Source organism: Motacilla alba, chromosome 2 (assembly GCF_015832195.1).
Source record: "Motacilla alba alba isolate MOTALB_02 chromosome 2, Motacilla_alba_V1.0_pri, whole genome shotgun sequence".
Lineage (NCBI taxonomy): Eukaryota > Metazoa > Chordata > Aves > Passeriformes > Motacillidae > Motacilla > Motacilla alba.
The window spans coordinates 118,767,863-118,788,145 of NC_052017.1; the positions used below are offsets into that span (position 1 = coordinate 118,767,863).

The 20,283-nt window shown below is 41.0% G+C and overlaps 1 protein-coding gene across 4 annotated transcripts in view; it reads right to left on the reverse strand.

The window, feature by feature from the left end:
• Positions 1–7,161: 7,161 nt before the first annotated feature.
• NCOA2 (nuclear receptor coactivator 2) overlaps positions 7,162–20,283 on the reverse strand; it is a 190,624-nt gene continuing 177,502 nt past the window's right edge. For 3 of the 4 annotated variants that reach the window (XM_038127372.1, XM_038127373.1, XM_038127374.1), the window contains 2 exons: positions 15,041–15,130; positions 10,986–11,319 (listed from right to left, as the gene is read on the reverse strand). In XM_038127372.1, the coding sequence (XP_037983300.1) occupies positions 11,308–11,319; positions 15,041–15,130 (102 nt within the window). In that variant the 3' untranslated portion in view covers positions 10,986–11,307. Of the gene's footprint in view, positions 11,320–15,040; positions 15,131–20,283 lie in introns of all 4 variants that reach the window. The other variant, XM_038127371.1, reaches the window with a different exon arrangement.

The following is a 20,283-nucleotide window of genomic DNA, read 5'->3' on the forward strand; positions in this document are numbered from 1 at the left end:
CCCTGGGGGTCACACAGCCCCGGGGGCGGGCAGGGGTGCTGCCCCGACAGGCGCGGCTACCCCGGGGCGGAGCCACGGCTACTCACGGAGCGGCCGGGCCGCCCCTCCCCACGTCGGGGCAGGGAGGGGGTGGGTGGGAGGTCCGGCCTCCCGGACCCACCTTCCTAGCGCCGGCTCTGCCCTCAGCCTCCCCAGGCCCCGGCCCGGCCGCAGCCTCGTGGGCTCTGCCTCGCCCCAGAGCAGGAGGCCGGGGTGCTGAACGCTGCTCCCCACGGACCACCTGCTGCCGGAGGTCAGGGTTCCGCGGGGCAGGAGACGAGGCTCCCACACAGTGTCTTCGGAGGCTGCAGGGGTGGGGTAAGGCAGAAAACACCTCTGAAACTCCAGTGGCCTGGACGCACAGAAGCAGCGCAGTATTAGTCGCTGCAGGCTTCACGGGCACAGCTGAGGTGCTTTTACTCTAGCCTGGGGCTTCCTGTTAGGTGCTTAGCAGAGCACCGGGCTCCTGCTGAGGTTTTCGTGGCTCTATGACCAGGCCTATGCTGTCCTGCCCAGGATGGGACCAGAGGAAGACAGCTGAGCCTTGCTTCCTGCAGAGGTGCTGGGTGATCCCCCTGTCTGTGGTTTCATCCCGGGTTTTTATAGGGTTTTCTTCTGCCTTCCAGGTGGATACATGGCAAAATTGCAATGAATAGGGGGCTTGGAAGGGGCTGGATCTCAGGGGCCCAGGTGTTCGCTTTGCAGAGTGTCATCCCTGCTGGTGCAGAGAGATGGAGAAATCTTCAGCCCAGGACAAAACCCCCATGCAGCATATGTTACTGCAGAGCTTCCTCCTGAGTATCTCATTCCAGCCTGGGTGACACTGCACGTGCAGGCACGGAGGGAAGGGACAGGATGGGCTCTGCTGCACTGCAGAGAGCTTGGGGACTTGAACCCAGGGGGCTCTCTCAGAGAGAGGCAGCATAGGGCTTGCTGGGACACAGCAGAGCACGAGCCAAGCTGCACACAGACGCAGCTGGAGTGGGGAACATAGCCAGGCTTAGCTCCTGGAATTTTAAATGCCATTTCAGTGGTTATATTTGGTGTGCTATAAAACTTAATTAGTATAGCTCCATGTGATCCTGTGTAAAATTTTGTCTTCATCCCAAAGAAGGGATATGTTAGAAAACACTTGAAGCATCCCCAGACAGAGAAACCTCAGCTCCAGACACAGTCACTGCCTGCACTTGACCAGAGGTGAAGCCATTCTTTCAATCCTGATTTCTTATCTGGCCTGAATTAAGTGCTCTTGATATAGAGTTTGAGAAAGAATCACTGGCTGCCTGGGGCAGGGAGGGTGTTTGGCCCTCATTCCTTCAGGCACTGCAATTCCTACTTACCACAGTCTTTCAGTTACAATCTCCCATTATTTTTTTCACTCAGGACATAAACACTTAGACAGCAAACTGGAGCACACAACTCCACTGGAAAGAGACAGAGCTGATCCAGTCTCCCTCAGCTGCCAAGATCCCTTCCACAGCCAGTCCAACACATCTCTGTCCCCAAAGTTGAGCAGAAACATTTCTGTAGTCTCCATTAAACGTATTGGGCTAATTCTCCTATCTACAACCTCATTCTCCATCCCAACCTCTGCAAGACAAAAGTATTAAATATACCAGGAAAGCTAATATGCACTAGTCTTATGGAGAAAGTAGGAATGTAGCCTTATAAAACTTGCTTGAGATAATCCCTTCGCTTAAATGGCCTGATTTTTCAATTGTCTTTTCAGTTTTAATTTTTTTTTCTAATTTTCTCCACTTTTCTTTGTGCCAAACCTCTGTTATTTGTAAAACAGAATTGATGCTATAGTGCTTTAGGAAACAGTTTCAGCCAGGCATTTCAACACAACTTTATTGATGCATCAGTAGCATAAAAGTAGTACCAGCATTAATCTGATTTACAGGAATAAGTCTTTGAGCTCTGATTGCACAGAAAAGTTTGAGTTATATTTAGAATTTAAGTGTTACCAGTGAATCTGAAATCTTTTGACAATGCTGTGTCCAGGTATCACAGCAAAGGAAGAGGGAAAGGTGCTAGGGGAAACATGCTCACATTAGAGATTCAGAAGAAATGAAGTCAAATAAGTACAACATGAAATTTTAAAAGTCACATCATTAATTAAATTGTAGATACAACCAGAAACAAAAGGTTTCCTTTTTCTAGAAGCCCGATGACACAGGAGAGGAAAAGGGCCTGAATCACCATTGCCACTATATTGCAGTTTAATCTTTAGATGCTTTAACATCCTCTAAGAGGTTAAAGGCATTTAGTGCATTAAAAAAGTCATGACCTCGGGGAGAGATGTGGGAGAAGCAGAAGGGCAGCATTGCAGATGCACCCCCAACAGTCCAGTCAGTACTGTAGACAGCCCCAGCCTAGAGGGCCTCCCTTCCCTGATTTTATGTCTTATTATGAAGTAATCAGAGAAGTCTATTAGCCTCCCTTCCCTCCTGCAGGATTTTAGAGCGTATTCCTTCTTTGCACTGATGTGGGGATTCATTATTAAGACAAGCACCAAGGGACATCCCTGCAGGGTGATTGCATAGCATTCAGTCATCTCTCAGTTTGGACATGAGTGAGTTCTTCATCAATCTTGCATCCACTCTACATCTCCCTTACTCCAGGTTTAAAGCAGCCTGCCTTCTACACATTCCCAAGCACACAAGTTACACCTGTGAGCATCCCTGTAGTCCCCCAAAGACTACACCAATACTCAGCTGCAGCATGGACATGGGAATCCCAGCAATGGCACCAGATGCTGTCATGGAAATAACCTGAGCTGCAATTTAGATGAGCTCAGAGAAGAAACAGTTTATTGCTATGGCTATAGAAGAGGATAGGTAGCAGAAGAGCAACTGAATCTGCTGGTGGACTATTAAAAAAAGAGGAAAACAAAATTAAGGTGATTCAACCTTCCTTTTCCTGTACTAGCTGTATCTTTAGATACAGCAGCATTTTAATGGTGATACCATTTGTTCTGTGACTTCACAAAAGTAATTATTTGCTTTCAACTCATTCCAAGTACACTGAGAACAGACAATTAACTGAAAAATACATGCACAAGAAAGAGGTGGGGAAGCCAGTCTAAAATTTGGATCAAACCAATCCTGTCATAGAGATGCAATCCTCTTTCCTTAGTTGGAGTGGGCCACTGAGTAAACACACAAGCAAAGGCAGGAATACCCGTTGTTCTTGTGTTTTAAAGACACTTTGCCAACAGTTTTTCAGGGAGCTGAATAAATTACTTGTCAGGATCACTGTGGGACCTTCCAGCATCCTGAGTAGTTGTAGAATGAAGTGGTAAAGTGAAGTATAGCCTGAAACTTGGATGGGAGAGACATTTTTCAAGCAATCGGAGAGTTTTCCCATGTTTCCTCCTCTGTCTTTGCAGGAGTATCTCCTAGGGAGAAATTCCTGGGCACATCACAGAAGTTGGAGCAGCTTCACCTCCCCAGCAGTTGTATGGGACTGGGGGAATGTCTCAGTTTCCCCAGTCTTTGCTACCTTCTTCATTCTTTAATGAAGTCTCAGTGAGTGGCAGTTGAGTAGTTTAGAGCATATTCAGTAGGAACTGACACATTCCAAGCAAAGTTCCTGCTGCTGTGTGAATGAGCTCTACCTCTAGCTGTGTGGTGGAAGGAGGGTCTGAATGCTCCTTCAGCTCCTTTCTCTGCACAGAGCCACCCTTTAATCATGGAGAGTTTCTGCCTTTAGTACCTACCTAATTTCAGGGGAGGTGGGGAAAACACCAATTGGATGGCATTCTAACTGTCACTTGGCCTGTCCCCTATGCCCAAAGTGCTGTTATTTTTAAAGCCAGAATCTTTTAATGATCCACAGAAGGATTCCAGCTCCTTGGGGGTGGAGAAGTAACAGAACATTAATCCCATTGGAGCAGGGAGTTATACGAGCATCCTTGGACACAGTGACCTCTTGTGCTCCTGACAATCACACTGGCTGACTCTGGGTTTTCCTGCCCACCCTCCCTTGTAGGAAAGAACAATTTTTCTAATGGCAGCAGCCACGGTTTGCAGGTTCACCCAGCAGCAAGGCTGAGCACAAATGCCAGAGACACAGAGACACAGGATGCATACAGAGGACACTGACACGTTCAGTCACACAGATTGCCATTAACAAGGTGTTAACCTCAACTGCACCCACTTGTACCCAGGTAAAACATAAACACAGCTAAGTTTCCGTCTCTTCTTTAACTGGTAGAGCTCAAAGTTCACTGATGAAAGCACATCATGCCCTCCCTCTCTAGGTTCACAAACACTGGTTCATGGATGGCCTCACTCTGGGCACAGCCGTTCTGCCTGCCCAGTATCCCTGCCCACAGTCCCAGCCCTCACACGGAGCCTTTCAGGTCCTTTACTTGCTGGCTGGTGCAGCTGGATGCACCAAACATAAGCACTCACACAATTGTCCCTTGAGCACTCCACCACAGTCTGGTCATACTCCAGGGTACAGTTGTCAGATTTCACCCTTTCAGGCAGAATGTTCTGTTTCAGCCACCATCAAATGTTTCTCTAACTGTCCTTTAAGATCCTGAACTTGATTTTTTTTTTTTTCCTCCTGAGGGTCTCTCAAACTTCTGATCAGAGATTCTGGTGTTTTTTTTTTTTGTTGGTTTTTTTTTTTTTTTTTTTTTTTTTTTTTTTTTTTTTTTTTTTTTTTTTTTTTTTTTTTTTTTTTTTTTGCCAGCCTCCTCACACAAACTGAAAAATACAACCCACTGAAACTGGGGAATTACAGCCTCTGGACTCCAAGATGCTCCTTAAACTTAAACCCTGTAATGCAATGAAGTATGGTTTTTTTCATCCCCAAAGTAGGTTTACAGAACAAGAGACTGAAGAGAAGAAACAAGATATACAAAGGCTTCCTCCTGGTCACACATCTGGCTTAAGTCCTCCATGCTGCCTGAGGCTGGAGTCATTAGCAGCAGTAACAAAGGAGGCTCAGACTAACCTAAGTCTGAGAAGGGTTAATGGGGTCCATCATACCACCTGAGTCTTTAACTCTTGGTGTGGTTTCTTCTTCAGATGAGACCCATCCCAAGAACCTGTCCTGAAGTGGCGAAGAGCTCAATGCCTGGCTCTGAAGGACCACTGTTCATACAGGTTCACTCACACTAATTCCAACTTGGACCTTTCCTGGCCTACGTCTCCTAAGGACTTCATCAATTTGTGCTCAATCAATTTAGCTGACTTTAGAGTAGGACCTCTTACTGTGGCTCTGGACTGACTTGTGTTAAAAGCTGGAATTCAGCTGAAGTGCCAGCAGGGATTTCAAAATGGTGATATTACACAAGTCATACATACTCACTACATGCACAAGGCCAACAGAATCACTCAAGGCTGCTCTGAGTTCTGCTTTCTTCTGGACAAGAACTAATCCATCAGGAAGGTTTCACTGTGATCACTTTTCCAGGAGACAGGGGTGTTAGTTCAGTCAAGAGGCCCACTCCAGCTGTACTTGGCATCTCTATCTCCATATTTCACAGTCCCAGAACCAAGGCAGAGGGCTGATACCACTGGCTGCTCTCTGCCCTTGCCATAGCCCGAGCCCAAGCATGCATGACATATACCCTCCTTTTACACTGGACACACATAAAGAACTGTAAGTGGTGACCAATGAGCTGGGGAACAATTTGTAACTGCCAGGCACCCCTGTTCTATCCCTGTGAAAAGTCCAGTCTGCAAGACTCAATGCAGTTTACCACGAGAAGGACCTTCAAAAGGCAGAGTCACTTTTTTTTTGGTCACATCAGGTTAGAAGAACTTGTCCATATGTCACATACACTGAGCTCTGTCAACAAAGCCTAATCTAGAAAGTAAAAGGCAGCACTTCTCTTTCATAAAGGCAGTTATACCAGAGGTCATCATTAGCTCATCATATTTGATGCCAGGAGTCTTAGCTAAAACTTTTGTATCTTCTTTTCAATATTGTGGTTGTGATATTTTGTGAAAATCCCTTTACTAGGATTTTCTTCTCCTGAGAAGCTGAAGGGCTTCAGCTTCAAGTGTAAACAATTTGTTATCTGCTACTGTGGAGTGCAGCAGGTGCTTCCTCGATTGGTCAATGTGGGATGTTTCTACTTGGTGGCCAATCGAGGAGGCAGCAGCTCTCGGACTCTCCAGGAGTCACAGGACTTTGTTATTCATTCCTTTCTATTCCTGTCTCGCCTTCTGATGATTCCTTTCTCTCTGTTCTTTGTAGTATAGTTATAGTGTGGTCTTTTTAATGTAATATATATCATAATATAGTAAACCAGCCTTCTGAAATGGAGTCAAGATCTCTCCTTCACTTCACCAAGTCCTGACTGCCCTGAAGACCCACGGTAATAAATGGTGACCCCAGACGTGGCAATACAATATTGATTAACTATCAGAATGTCTAAAGGCAAGGTTCCCATTGGAAACCTTTTGCCTCTTACTACATGGATGTTTTCTCTGCTTGCTTCTGACTCCACATTGGGAAGAAACTTCCTTTCCTTGCATTAGTTTCCTAATATCACCATAATTTTGCTGAAAATAAGAGAACTGCACGATAAACCTTGTTTTGGTAGGAATGGCAAAAGGTTACTAGTGTTTGAAGGTCTTTAAAAGAACTTTAATTTCTAAAATTTTTAATATAAGTATCTTTTCTGCCTCATCCATTTCCCAGAGACAACATAAGATCATTCTTTACATTGTACATTCTGGAATGCTATAAGCATTCTTGTAACTCCTTTTTTTTTTTTTTTTTAATTGACCAATCAAACTTTTTCAACTGTCTTAAATGCACCATTTGGCATGGCAAGGAGAACAAACCCGTAACTCTTCTCATTTCCACGTCTGAGGTCTGCCTCTGCTGACACTGCCATGAAAGATGCCCGTTTCATCCTGACTGATAAAAAAAGTAGTCATAATGACCTGTTCTCATATTAAACCATGTGATAAACATTTTCAGTCAATACAGCTCTGAAAAGATGAAAGGACTTGCAAGCAACAACTAGCTGGTATATAAATTCATTACCAATGCCTGCTACTTTTTTAAAACCTACAATCCATCTACCCTCCAGTGCTTTAGTGTTACTTCTTATACCCTTTTATTAACAAATGAAGAGACAACAGAAACCTGTTGAAATCTCTAAAGCCATGTAAAACCCGAAGGCATTAAAATTTATTAAATGATGCAATAACAACAGAATTCTTTATTTACAATAGCATTATTTAACATCAAATAAGCAAATAGCATCAGCAAAGCAATATTAACTTGCATAAATGTATTTAAAATTTCTCTGAATATATCTACCTTTGCATAAACTGCTAACACTAGAAATACAAACATCAATGCAGGTGAACAAAGTGATGTTCAGAGTCAACTCCGTTTTGAAAATAAATCACAACCTGAAACACTGTAAGCTTTCTCCTGAAGAACCATAGTTTATATATTGCTTAATTTTACCCTTGTATAATCTTTTCATATACACACATCTCAGATGCAACTTCATGATGAACTGTACAAATAAAACCCACAAATGACATAAAGGGAAAAAAATTAAATGACAGTAAATGTTTGAAGAAATGTGTCCATCATCTCTATTGAACAACATAAAGATTAAGTGATGATGCACTTATTCCAAAATTGTACACAATTCACTATACAAATATAATACATCAGACAGCTATGTAGGAATATACAAGACTTAAAAACAGATCTAAGGCATTATGCTAGATTTTAGCATTTTGAGGTTCTTGCACATAGCTTTTACCTGTAGTAAGAAACTTAAAAGATTTTGTTTTAGTCTACAAAGAAACACCAGGGAGAAAATTCTAATTAAAATCAAAGCCACTACAGTAAATTTTCTTTTGTGCAGAGAATGCTTTTGCTCTTAGGCAGCATACTACCATACAAATACTAGAAAACTTTTAAATTCACACCAACAATTAATGGCTTAAGTTGCATTTCAAAACTGATTGTGTATCTTTGGGTTCTGCAAGTGGAGCTGTGCCACCCATTTCATCTGTTAAGCCCATATGAATTCCGCTTTTAAACAAAGATTAAAAAATGTATTGTATAAACTGCAAAAACATTGCTTTTAATTAATACAGGCCCAAAGGGATACCGGTGTGGGACAATATTTTAAGGATTGAGTACAAATTACCTCTTTGTAGCAAAACAGCTCACTTCACTTTTTAAACTCACCACATTACATGAACACTTAAACGGGTCGTACGACCATGTATATATGCTTATTGTTCACATTATGCGCCTTTCACATTTAATAATGTAAATAGAACACTGATTAATTGTTCTCTTAAAACAAAATCCAAGTACTTTCTCCGACAAATTTACTGTATACAGGATGAAAAATACTGATAATGAAGGGAATTGATTTGGCTTTTTTGTTTCTATAGTGATCAATATGATCAGAAGATTCCTTCACTCACTTTTCTCTTTCATTACTTAGAAGACGACAAAAGTCACAATGAACCCAAACGGAGCCAAAGTGATAGGTACAATCTCCTTTCTTTCAAAATGGCAATGGATGATGAAGTATCATAATCACTACAGATAAGGGCTTGCAGGTCTGTTGTGAAATGGGCAAATTTAAACTATTTTTTTCCACTGTGAAAAAGAATAACCTATCTGCAGAGGTTATGGTTAAGAACCAAAAAAGAATGGAATAGCAACAAAATTATTTTAAAACTCATTTACACTTTGTGGTGCATGAAATTAATTCCTTCAAATTTATACATTTCTTATGTAAGTAATTTTTTTTGTCAGATACATAATGCAAGTTCAAGACCAATGGTGTAGTAATGAGGCTGTGGAGGTTAGGGCTGATGGTTATTTTTGTTTCCCATCAGCAGGTCAAATAATGGCTCAGCTGACTAAACATTCTGTTTGAGTTCGGCAACAGAATAGTGACAGCTGAAAAAGTGTTGCTTCTCCAAAATGGTGGCACTGTCTTCTTTAATGACAAGCACAGAAACAGCCTTTGTCATATTTTCCTCAGCCTTAACATAGAATAGCTGCTATTTTATTTGAACTCCCACCTGAATACCAAAACAAATTCAATGACAACAAGAAAAACCTTTGAATCCCAAAAGGCAGGGCTGATGAGATATTATAAAATGCATTGCATTTTACATTTCATCAAAAAAATTTGCATTCAGGCTAGAAAGTTTATGGATTATTGTCCTGGTTCCGGCCAGGATAGGGTTAACTTTTGCAGAAGTCAGGAGAGGGCATGGCTAGGACCCAGAGATTATTCTGTAACACCTCACATCATTCCCCAGTCAGGGAAGGGAGTCTCTTCCCAGGAGAAGGGCTCTCTTCTGGATCAGCGCAGTGGCGGAGGGAGCATCGGGCATGTCGTGAGTTTCCGTGAGAATCGTTTGTCTCTTTCTTGTACCCTCTGTCACTAGTACTGTAGCTGTAACTGTTTTCTTATCTCATTGCTGTTTCAAGTAAATTGTTCTTATCTCAACCCATGATCTTTACCTTTCGTGCCTCCAATCCCCCTCTCCAGTCCTCCACAGGGAAAGATGGAGGGGGAGCAAGCGGGCCCATGGTTTGGAGAGTGTCAGTGGGAGCACTAAATTAAGGGAATACCATTCCTAAACAATTAGGAATCAGCAGAAAGAAAACAGGTCAAACTCATCAATTTCTTAATATTCCAAGTCCTCAGAAAGTGATGTCAGTATAGTAAAAGATTATTCAAACCACAGTGGGCAAGGAAAAAAAACAACACGCCTTAACAGCGGCCTGCTTATTAACAGTTTTTCTAAGATTTGTTACGAAAGGATATAAACATACAAAAATCAAGAACTGGTTCCTACAGTGGCTGCATATAATATAGGTTAATTAAATGGTATTATGAGCAGAATCACAAGGCTTAGAAAATGAGAAGTCTCAAGCCTACAAATTAGGTCTAATCAAGGCATTGTGATCCTTTACAAAACACTTTTCCAGGAGACACACACGGCTAAGAAGATATCTAATTTAATACTGAAGTACCTCATTTGGAATCAACTTCACAACATGTATATCTCACAAAAATTATACAAGTAAAACACTTAAGTTTTCAACTTAAATTATTGCTTGTTTACATATAAACTGGATTTTATGTACCTTACAAAACGTCTTCATAGTCCACACTGCTTTAAAATAATCAGAAACATGATAGTGGTGAAGTCTGTAGTGATATCTGCTATAAGTATTACAGGAATTGTTATTTTCCCAGCTAAGGGGATGGGAACCAGAAATTATCATGCTTTAAAGCAGGTATCTTTGATATTATGCACCAATTCTGCCACTACCATAATCATTACATGCATTACCATTGAACTCTGCTGTTCGGCATCCAGTAACTGGCTGTGCAGATTGCTGGAAACACACCTAAGGAAATAACGGAGTAACCTGTTTTTTAATTCTACTAGAAAGAGTAAAATGACAGAGGTCAGGAGAGCCAGGTTAAAAACAAAAACAGATTTGCTGATTGTTAGGAATTTAATTAAATGAGAATGTAACCAACTTGTATGTTTGGATTAATGACTTGCATCATAAACACTACCACAAAACCCAACCAAATCACCCCTTATAAACAGCCCTCTCACAGGGTAATTTTCATCTGTTTCATAACTCTAACCCCATTCAAAATTGGTCTGTAAAGTTTTCTGCATCAGTTGATCTTCTCTGACTTGCTGTCAGTGGAACATGCTTGTTGGAGGTCTCTAAATGTACCAGACGTTGCTTCTATGCCCTCCTCCATGCCTCCTCTCCGCCCCAAAATGCAGGCCTTAGTCTAAAACACCAGTCTTCAGACAGAACTGAATCCTTTGCACCAGACTGTGTAAGCCAGGGAAAACAAAGCAAAAAAACCCCAAGGTCTAGAACTAAACAGAAACAGAACAAGAGCATGGTTGTTTTTCCTTAAATACATACATTTAAATACATTCAATCTGACATGGTTTATGAAAATTGCCTGTCAACATTTACTTTGCAGGAGAGATCTAAGTTGCACTAAGGTGAATGCAGTGAACAGACTGAGCAATGTCTGTACGCTAGCTCCAGACTGTCAAAGAAGAGGCTGCTCTTCGGCAAAGACCCCCAGCTCCCCTCGGGAAGGCAGGGCTGAGTCCTGTTGGCAGCAGGCAGCTGCCGGGGCTGGCAGCTCCGCGGGGACACGACAAACAGACACAGCTCTTCAAACTGGTAAGGGTTTGGGGCCGTGAGCCCAGTCAGCTGAAGAAAGGAGCAACCATACCACCCTCAGGGTCAGCAATATTTCTGCAAAAGAACAGAAATGGGGGAAAAGCAAATGAATTCTTCCTGCTGGGATAGTGAGGATGGACAGGTCAATGAGATCTGGGATGCTGGAGTGCAACATCCACTGTCAACTCTGCATTACTGTAATGCTCTACACCTGAAATTTAATTGGAATTTATAAAGCTAAACTATTCTTTGTGTACACTTGTTGCCATGATATTTCATGAAAATCCCTTTGTGGGGGGATAGAATAGAGATGGCATAGAAGGTAATCTTACCCCTAAGGAGTTGCAGCTGAGCCAATTATCAAAAATGAGGAGAAGGCCTAACTTCAACAGGCCACAGCTGTAATTAATAAGAACAACAGGTGCTATAAAAGAGTGGGTTGGTTTATTAAGAGAACATGCCACGAAGTGGGAAGGGAACTGGAGTCAGTTGGTTACCTGGTGAGGGAGAAAGGGTGTGCTCAGAGGAGCTGCTCACCAGAAAACCCGAAAAGGTAGGAAACTTTTGTAATAAAGGGATGATAGTATAAAATTCCTGTTGCATATATGACAACATCCCTTTGCCAGGATTTTTTTCTCCTGAGAAGCTGAGATGCCTCAGAGAAAAAGAAAGACAATAATTATCTGCTGCTGTGGAACGCAACAGGTGCATCTTTGATTGGTCCATGTGAGTTGTTGCTACTTGATGACCAATGGTCTGGCTGTGTTGAGGCTCTGAGCAGTCACAGGTTTTTAGTATCATTCCATTCTAATCCTTTCTAGCCTTCTGATGAATCCTTTCTCTCTATTCTTTTAGTATAGTTTTAGTATAGAATTTTTAATATTATATATATAATAATATAAAAAGTAGCCTTCTGAAACATGGAGTCAAGATTCTCATCTCTTCCCTTGTCCTGGGGACCCTCGAACACAACCACGTACACTGATACAACTGCCTAGTGATTCAGTTCCTTTGATATCAGTGAGGGTTTAATTTCACTGCATTCTTAGGTCCTTAATTCATTCCAATTATCCTGGATGTTATAATAACTTGAGATCATCCACCTCTTGTAAACTTCAGCTGAAGGCAGGGCAACAGGGTTTAAAAGAAGTTTCATTCTCAGAATATGTGCAAAAATCTCTCTTAGGGCTGCATCACTGTCGAAGAAAACAACTGCCCTGTCTCATTTTCCCAGCCAAGACTCATAATGAAAAAGGGAATAAAGAAGTAAAGCCAGCTTCAGCTATGGGTCCCTAGAGATGTCTTTTACCTCATAGTTAATACCATTGTGATGTCTTTACACAAATATAGTACAAACTGGTTTCAGCTGAGTTGATTATCTTCTTTCTTATACACAAAAACATCAGGATGTGGTTTTCACAGTTGTTTTAAGACTACTCCTTCCAGTGGCTGCAATCTGTGCCTTTCTGTCTTCCTCTCCTTGTAAATGCCTGCTCCCATGGGGTGCTGTGGTCAGTCAGGTCAGAGAGCCAATTCAGCCAAACCCATTTTCCTCCTCCCCTGGGGTTGCTTTTCACTCACATCCCGTGGCTCTGGCTGTGGAGCAGCTTTTTGCTCACAGCTTCCTGTTAGGCATGAGGAAGGCCCTGTTTGCTCAGGGACAATGCTGCTTGGTAGGCAACTTTCTCAACAGTCCACATGCATACTGCTAGGCTGTCTTCTGGAAGCTGCCTACACCATGCTTTGGACATTACTACACCTTCCTCTGTACTCACACAAGGCCTAGAAATGTAGCTTTACTGACAAATAAAGTCAGTGTCAAGAATTATCCTACAAAGGAGGAAAGCCAGGTCCTACATTTTGTACATCTCCTAGTCCCAGTTTAGCTGGTGCAGCTGGAGCTCCTTGGGTGTGACCAGCACTGATTCCTGATCATGGCTCCTCCTTCCTTCATCACAGCACAGAGGCACCACACTCACATCCCTCATGCCCTGACTAATATAGACAAACTAAACTTTGACTCCTCTTTCCAACATGCTGAGAGGCAGTTCAGGAACCCTGTTAGTGGTTTTTGATGTGGAAACAAAAATGAAAATCCAAAGATGTCCTTATTTTCAGGGTGGACATTTAGGAAACAGTATCTCCAGACAGATACTAAATAAACACTCCCACTATACCAGCGACTTGAGAAAAACTATGTAATGCAAAAGTTGCATATTAATTACACAGCTTGACATTTCTTAAAAAAATATAAGTTTTGTAGGAGTAGTTTATGGCTCAGCTGCGTGAAAAGAGAAGCTGTTTAACGTCTATTACAGTTCAAAGTTCAGTGAAAGGTACTTATAGTGCATATAAACTGCATTTTCATTGGCAGTCAGAGGTACGTAAGTAGAATAAATGTAAAATCGCGAAGCACAGTCTGATGTACCTTTCCAAAATAATCTAAGAAGTTTGAAGAAGTTGCTTTTCTTCAGGTGAAACAAAGCTTCTCTTATGCATTGCTACTGTCCCTCTCATTATCATGGCACTGACTCCACTATTGTAATTTTACACTCCAGAGATTCCTTGCCAAAAGTCACGCCTCTCATTTCTTTCCACCTGCACCCTGACTTCCCTCCACCATCTCTTGTACCCTTTCTGTCACATTCACTCTCTTTTCCTTCTCTCTTCAACAGTTATTTAAAATTTACCTCCTCATTTAGTCTGCTCCTGTCTCAACATCCTTATTCCCTTTCTTTCCTCAGCAGTATCTGGCATTTTCTTCTCTGACACCCAGGCTTCTCTTAGCACATGGAATTTAACTGTTTAGAGAATACACTAAGTAGGAAACCTTTAGCAGCCTCCCAGTACCTACAAAGGTCCACAAGAGAGCTGGAGAGGGACTTTTTACAATGGCATATAGTGACAGGACAGTGCGCAATGGCTTTAAACTGAAAGAGAGTAGGTTAAGATTAGATGTAAGAAGAAATTCATTACTGTAAATGTGGTGAGGCACTGGAACAGGTTGCCCAGACAAGTTGTGGATGACTCAATCCCTGGAAGTATTCAGTGTTGGATGGGGCTTTGAGCAAGCTGGTCTAATGGCAGGGGGTGCCCTGTCCATGGCAGGGGGTTGGAACTAGCTATCTTCAAGGTCCCTTCCAACCCAAACCAATTTATGATTCTGTAATAATGCCTTGGTATGTAACAACTTCTGCTAGAGCAGAATACACTGCATCTTTTTATTATTCAAAGTGACCATTAAATGGCTGCAGAAGAGACTCTTTATGTACAGATCCCCCACTCTTGGAGACAGACATTTGTATGTTTATATGAGCAAGATGAAGATGTGAGAAGAATTGGCTTTTGGGAAGTTTTAAATACATACGAATACAAAAAAGACAGGGATACAATAGAATACATGTATGGTTACTTCTGCCTCAGTACTTTCACACTCTCCATTTTCACTCATGTTAGTAACTTTTCAGACAGATGTTTCCAATTTCCCCTGTTACTCAAATTTCTCTTCTTTAAAAGCAGAGAACTGAACTGCGCCCCGGGCCAGGAGGAGGCGGGCGGGGGAGGCGCCGCTAGATGGCGCCTCCCCTGCGTCACTCGGCCGCTCTCAGTCTGTCCGTCCATCGTCAGTCTGTCCCTCCCTCCCTCCCTTCTTCCTTCTCTGTGTCTATAGAGCAATCCTCCCTCACATTAATTACTATTATCCAGGGCACTTGGAGCTTTGTAAGTAAAAAGGTACCGTACCCGCTCCAGCCTCAGGATATTCATAGTTCTGCTGTGCCTGTACCCCATTTCTTACCCGTGCTGCATCTCCGTCCTGCTTTATCATATCCATTCCAGGCAGCTGGTTTGGAAAGAGATTGCCTCCCCTCATAGCAGGATCATTAACCTATTGGTAACAAGATATTAAGGAGAATGAATCAAAAAATATTTTGGGAGGAGGGCTGGGAATTAAAAAGAAGCATTACAGACCATTACACTACTTGCATGTACCAACACCCACTCCTGAGATGATGCTTAAGTCAGGGAAGTGACTGTATAGCCAGGCACTCCTCTTGCACAGCATGTGTTTGACTTATATTATTCTGCTTCACAGTCAACAACAAAGATTTCATTCCTGATACTATGACCCTTATGCATATTTCACAAAGTGGGTTCCATAAATTATGTCAGCGTTATCTGAAGAGGAAATCCCTGCTATCAAAGTTCTGAAAGCAGAGACATGTAACTACCTTCCTAACCTCAACAACACACAGCTTTGCTGCTTGCAAACCACCACACACTTTTTTCAAAGCCTGATGAGATAACATGTAGGCTAAATTATACCAAGTGACTGACTCCGTTTAAACAATACTTTTATGTTTGCAAGCAATGGGAGAATGCTAACATTAAATGGGAAAACATGCAGTGACATGCTTTCCTAAAGGATGGTCTGCACAATTTTCTGAACACAGTCACAGGAAAGTATTGAAGCTATGTGTTTCTCCACAACCACAGGTCTGTCATGCTTAGTCATGTGTAATTTGCCAAATTTACAGCATGGCTTTCTCAGTCAAAGGATTAATCTCACCATGTAGGAACCGGCATAAAATACAGAACAGAGCCCTTCAGCAAGGTTCTGAAATATTAGAAGAAACAGTTTTCCTTACAAGTTTAACAGGAAAAGAAAGAAACCTCTTTCTAGGAAGACTTTCTTGAGTCAATTTTACTCCCTCAGAGTAGATCCCATTCTCATGACACTCTCCCTGCAGACATATATATTGGTAAGATCCTGTCTCAGCCTTCTCTTGATGAGGAAGACTGTCTTGAATTCACCACACAAAGCCTTCTCATTTCAGGTCCTCCTGACTGTTATTTCTGTTGCTAGTCACTGATTTTGAAAAATACATTTATATGCAACCACCTAAAGACTGGTTTCCAATTCTGCCAGATACAAGACTACAATTCAATGGAAAAGATAAAAAACTTAAAATATTTTTGCCTTAGGAATTTTGACTCCAAAGAAATTAAGTGCTGCAAGCCTCCTAGTGATGCTTTCTGCTCCTTGGAGAGATTTTTAAACTGGAATGTAAAAATTTAAATCAGAAGGGAAGAGAACCACATTATTTTATTCAGAAAGATAACAGACAGCTTTGCAGCTCTATCTTAATGCAATTGATGAATTAATGTTTAAAAAGTGCTTTCTGCTACTAATCAATATTCATTAGAATGTGCAAGCACAAATACTTTTTCTGATTGTTTAGTAGACAAAGGGAGGTAAAAATGAAAGCAGAAATAAAAGATTTGTATCCTGAAGCAACAGCAATTTTGGAACCAAAAGATGACTGCATGATTTGCCTCATGGCACTTAGGACAGGTATGGAAAAGGAAGGTGGCTCCAGGCCACAACAAAAGGAACAAAGACATCAATGAAGTTTCTATTAAAGAATCTCTTTGCCAGTAATGATGCAAGAATCCTGACTGACATGGTATCAGATATTTAAAAAAACCCAACCCAAACTCAAAAAAATAACAACCCCCCCCCCCTATTTTGTTATATTAATATATTTGCTTCAGAAGACCTTGAAATATCCAACATTAACTTTTTTTGACTGAAAAAAAAATCAATTAGAAAAGTACGGAGAAGGACAAAGAAATGGAAAGGTTTTTATAATTTTCTGAAGAAAGGTAAGGTGGTGTTATCACATATGAAGTCTGACTAAAAAAGAACAAATATGTTTCACAATTCCTTTGCAATTAAGCAAAATTAATAGTCTCCCAAAAAACAAAGTTATATACAAGGTGTATAACAAGTAAAGTTTCCTACCACTCCAGAGCTCCTTTAATCTAGTATGCTGAACAAAATCAAAATACCATTTCAAGATAACTCTTCTTAAATGCCATGATAATTATGGCCTGGGGAGTACTGCCCTGTGCAGATTAATACACAACTACTCTGACTGGGCTTCTAAATAGGGGTTAACATCAGATAGTGAAAAGCCTATTTTTCTTGCATAGGTTTCAAACTGCTTCTTTGATAGCTCAGTAAATAGCACGGATCCATGATGCAAAATAAGTAACAGGCAAAACCATGGCAGTAGTCCACTGTGCCAACAAGAAGATGAGGACAAGGGCACAGTAAGATCTATGAATGGTGCAAGACCAGGAAGGTTTACTTTTTTGATGCCTGGGGAAGCTGTTTTGGACAGGAGGAACTCACAGACCCGGCAGCCAACATTTCAGTATTCCTAGCAGCCTCCTAGAAGAAACACTAGTAAGAGCAGCCTGAAGAGATTTATCATAATTATATGAGACAAGATGATAATGAGACAAGATCTCATTCCTTAAATATATAAAAGAGCCTCTAAGTATATAATAATTACCAAGCCCATTCTGGCCACAATCTTTTTGCTTGGTGATGCTGGGAGCCCAGGTGGTAAACAAGAGAAGTTGGAGATAACACAAGTATGATCAGATAAACACCAAACCTAGTATTTCTGAGCTCTGCATGTCTCTGTGCCACATAGTGGCCGCAACGAGAGAGGAGAGAGCGCCAACAAAACCTGACTGGTAGCAGGTATACCTGGGAACATACCTGCTTCTCACCAGGTAAGTCAGTCCACGCACAGCTGTTTATTATTAGGTAGGAAGATCTTACTTCTAAAACCATCCAATAGTAATAAAGTTGAGTTTTTTTCAAAAGATAGAACCATTTGCAAAGAGTAACAGTGAATCACTGTTAGTCTTATTGTGGTTAGAAAGAGACAAGCACGTGAAGTTTAAATTATGTATTGTGGAACAAAAAAGTGACACTGAATAAGTAAACAGAAGTGTAGATGGCAGTATAAGAAAAACCCCCAAGAATGAATGAAATGGCAACAGTCAGCAGAATTACAGAAAATACAGTAATTCTGAAAACCACCAGTTACAAGAAAAAGTTCTTCAGAGTCTAGGTTAATTGCTAAATAAAGATGTCACTAAAGTAAAACACTATGCCCTGAAAACAGGAAAAAAAGGTGTCAATTTTAGTATTCAAGCATACATTTTTAGTTACTTGTGTTTCTTAACAAAGAAAATGCAAAGCAGTACAGCGCATTCCTGAGGACTAAAAAGTACTGTCACATGGCCCAGAAATGTCCCCTCAGCTGTCAGCTGGCCACCTCTGACCCAGACCAAGCATAAAACATTTGCTTGCAGATGACACAATGCTGGGGTGGTAAATCAGGAGGAAAACAGGTTACTGTTACAGAATGAACCACAGCACTTTGCTTTAACAGACACAATCTAAGAAATGGAATTTGATGGAGACAGGAGGGAGGCAATACTTCTGGGAACAAAGAATGCAGGATTAATCTATGCAGAATGTATTGAGAAGAATTTGGGGGACTATCATAAGGATTTCAGTGTGACACTGTCACCAAAAGAACCAAGGCAACCCATATACAGGAAGAGAAATTACAAGCAGAACTTGGCTCTACACAGCTTTGGTGCAGTTAAATCACGGTCTCTGGTTACTCCATTCGCATTTCTAGGAGGAGGTTGCAACAACAGAGTTTAAAGTAGATCCAAAAAACGGACTGATGGGCTGAAACCCAAATGTTGAGATGGATAAAGAATCTCAGTCTATTTAGCTTACTGGAAGTTAGATAAATGCTATCTTGAAACAAGATCTTGTAGTCTAACAGGAAGGAAAAGCAGTGTGACAGCTGTGCCAGGAGAAACAGTAGCCTGCATGGAAATCTTTGAAATAAAACCAGATCTCTTTCTACAATGCAGTTTGTAAATTCAGGTTCCTAGGAAAAAATGTGTAGCACAGGTATGCTGAGAAATCAGATCGGGTCATAACCTTTATAAGCTTTTAAAATCCCCCTTCTTTTCTTTTTTGGTTTTACTATTGTTTTACTACAGTAAATGTATACAACTCTATTAATGTGGTAACTAATAATAAACCAAGTCTGCTATAATTTGGCTTAGCAACTGGGAATATCAGAGAAGGTGACAGACTTGGGAGTATCAAAATTACTTTGGGTCACCAGTATGTAGCAGCTGTAAAAGACAAATGTGATCTGCAGCTATATCTGTCAGAATATTCCAAGAGAAATGGGGAAGAACTAGTGTAATGCACATGGCTCTGGTTCTTAGGAAATACTGATTCAAACTAGAACAGCTGCAGGAAAGCAAGGGGAGTTTAAAGCCTAAGAGACTGAAAAACCATGGCTTGTTTGGCTTACAAGAAAAACCCCACAAAACCCAAAACTAAACAAACAGGCAAAAAAAAAATAAATCTAAAAACAACAACAACAAAAAAAATCATGTTGAGAGAATCTTTCTAAAATACAGGAGAAGAAAAGAGCTATTTAAGGTAAAGGACAACATTGGAAAGTAAGTACTCTCATCAAATTTAGGCTGGAAAAAAGTCATACATTTACAAGCCATCAACATAACCAGCTTTAAACTGGAACATTATGGTATCAGAAAAAAGTTATAGCAAGAGATGTCTATAGTAGCAGATGTTACCTGAAGACACAAGAGGTACCTTCCTGCCAATATTTCTAAGAAAAGTCCACAATTTCAAGTCTGTATTTTTGAACAAAATGAAGGTCAGTTTTGAAACAAATATATGAGCCTGTTAATTGACAGGATTTTATTATCAAACATTTAATAATGTACTGAGAAAGTTTAATTGCAGGTTGACAAACAGAAATGTTTTTTTTTTTCTTATTTAGATATCCTAAGTAGCAGTATCAAATAAGAATGAGTGTGTAAACATCCTCTCAGCAGAAAAGAACAGGTTACTTACCTATTGATTCAGCAACCTATTTTATATGCACATTACAAAAAATATGCATTTAGTGCTTGTAAAGTTGCCACACATGGATAGCTCTGAAAGCTGATTGAATATTTATTGTTTGGGACTACAAATAGTGTGGCAGTTGAAGCATCTTCCAAACCCTGCCCATACAGGCAGCTTTCACTCTTCTTTCTAGGAAGCAGCTGCCTGCCATCCAGTTCCAGCCTCCACTGCTGGGAAAATCAGCAACTGCAACTGTGCCATAGACACTT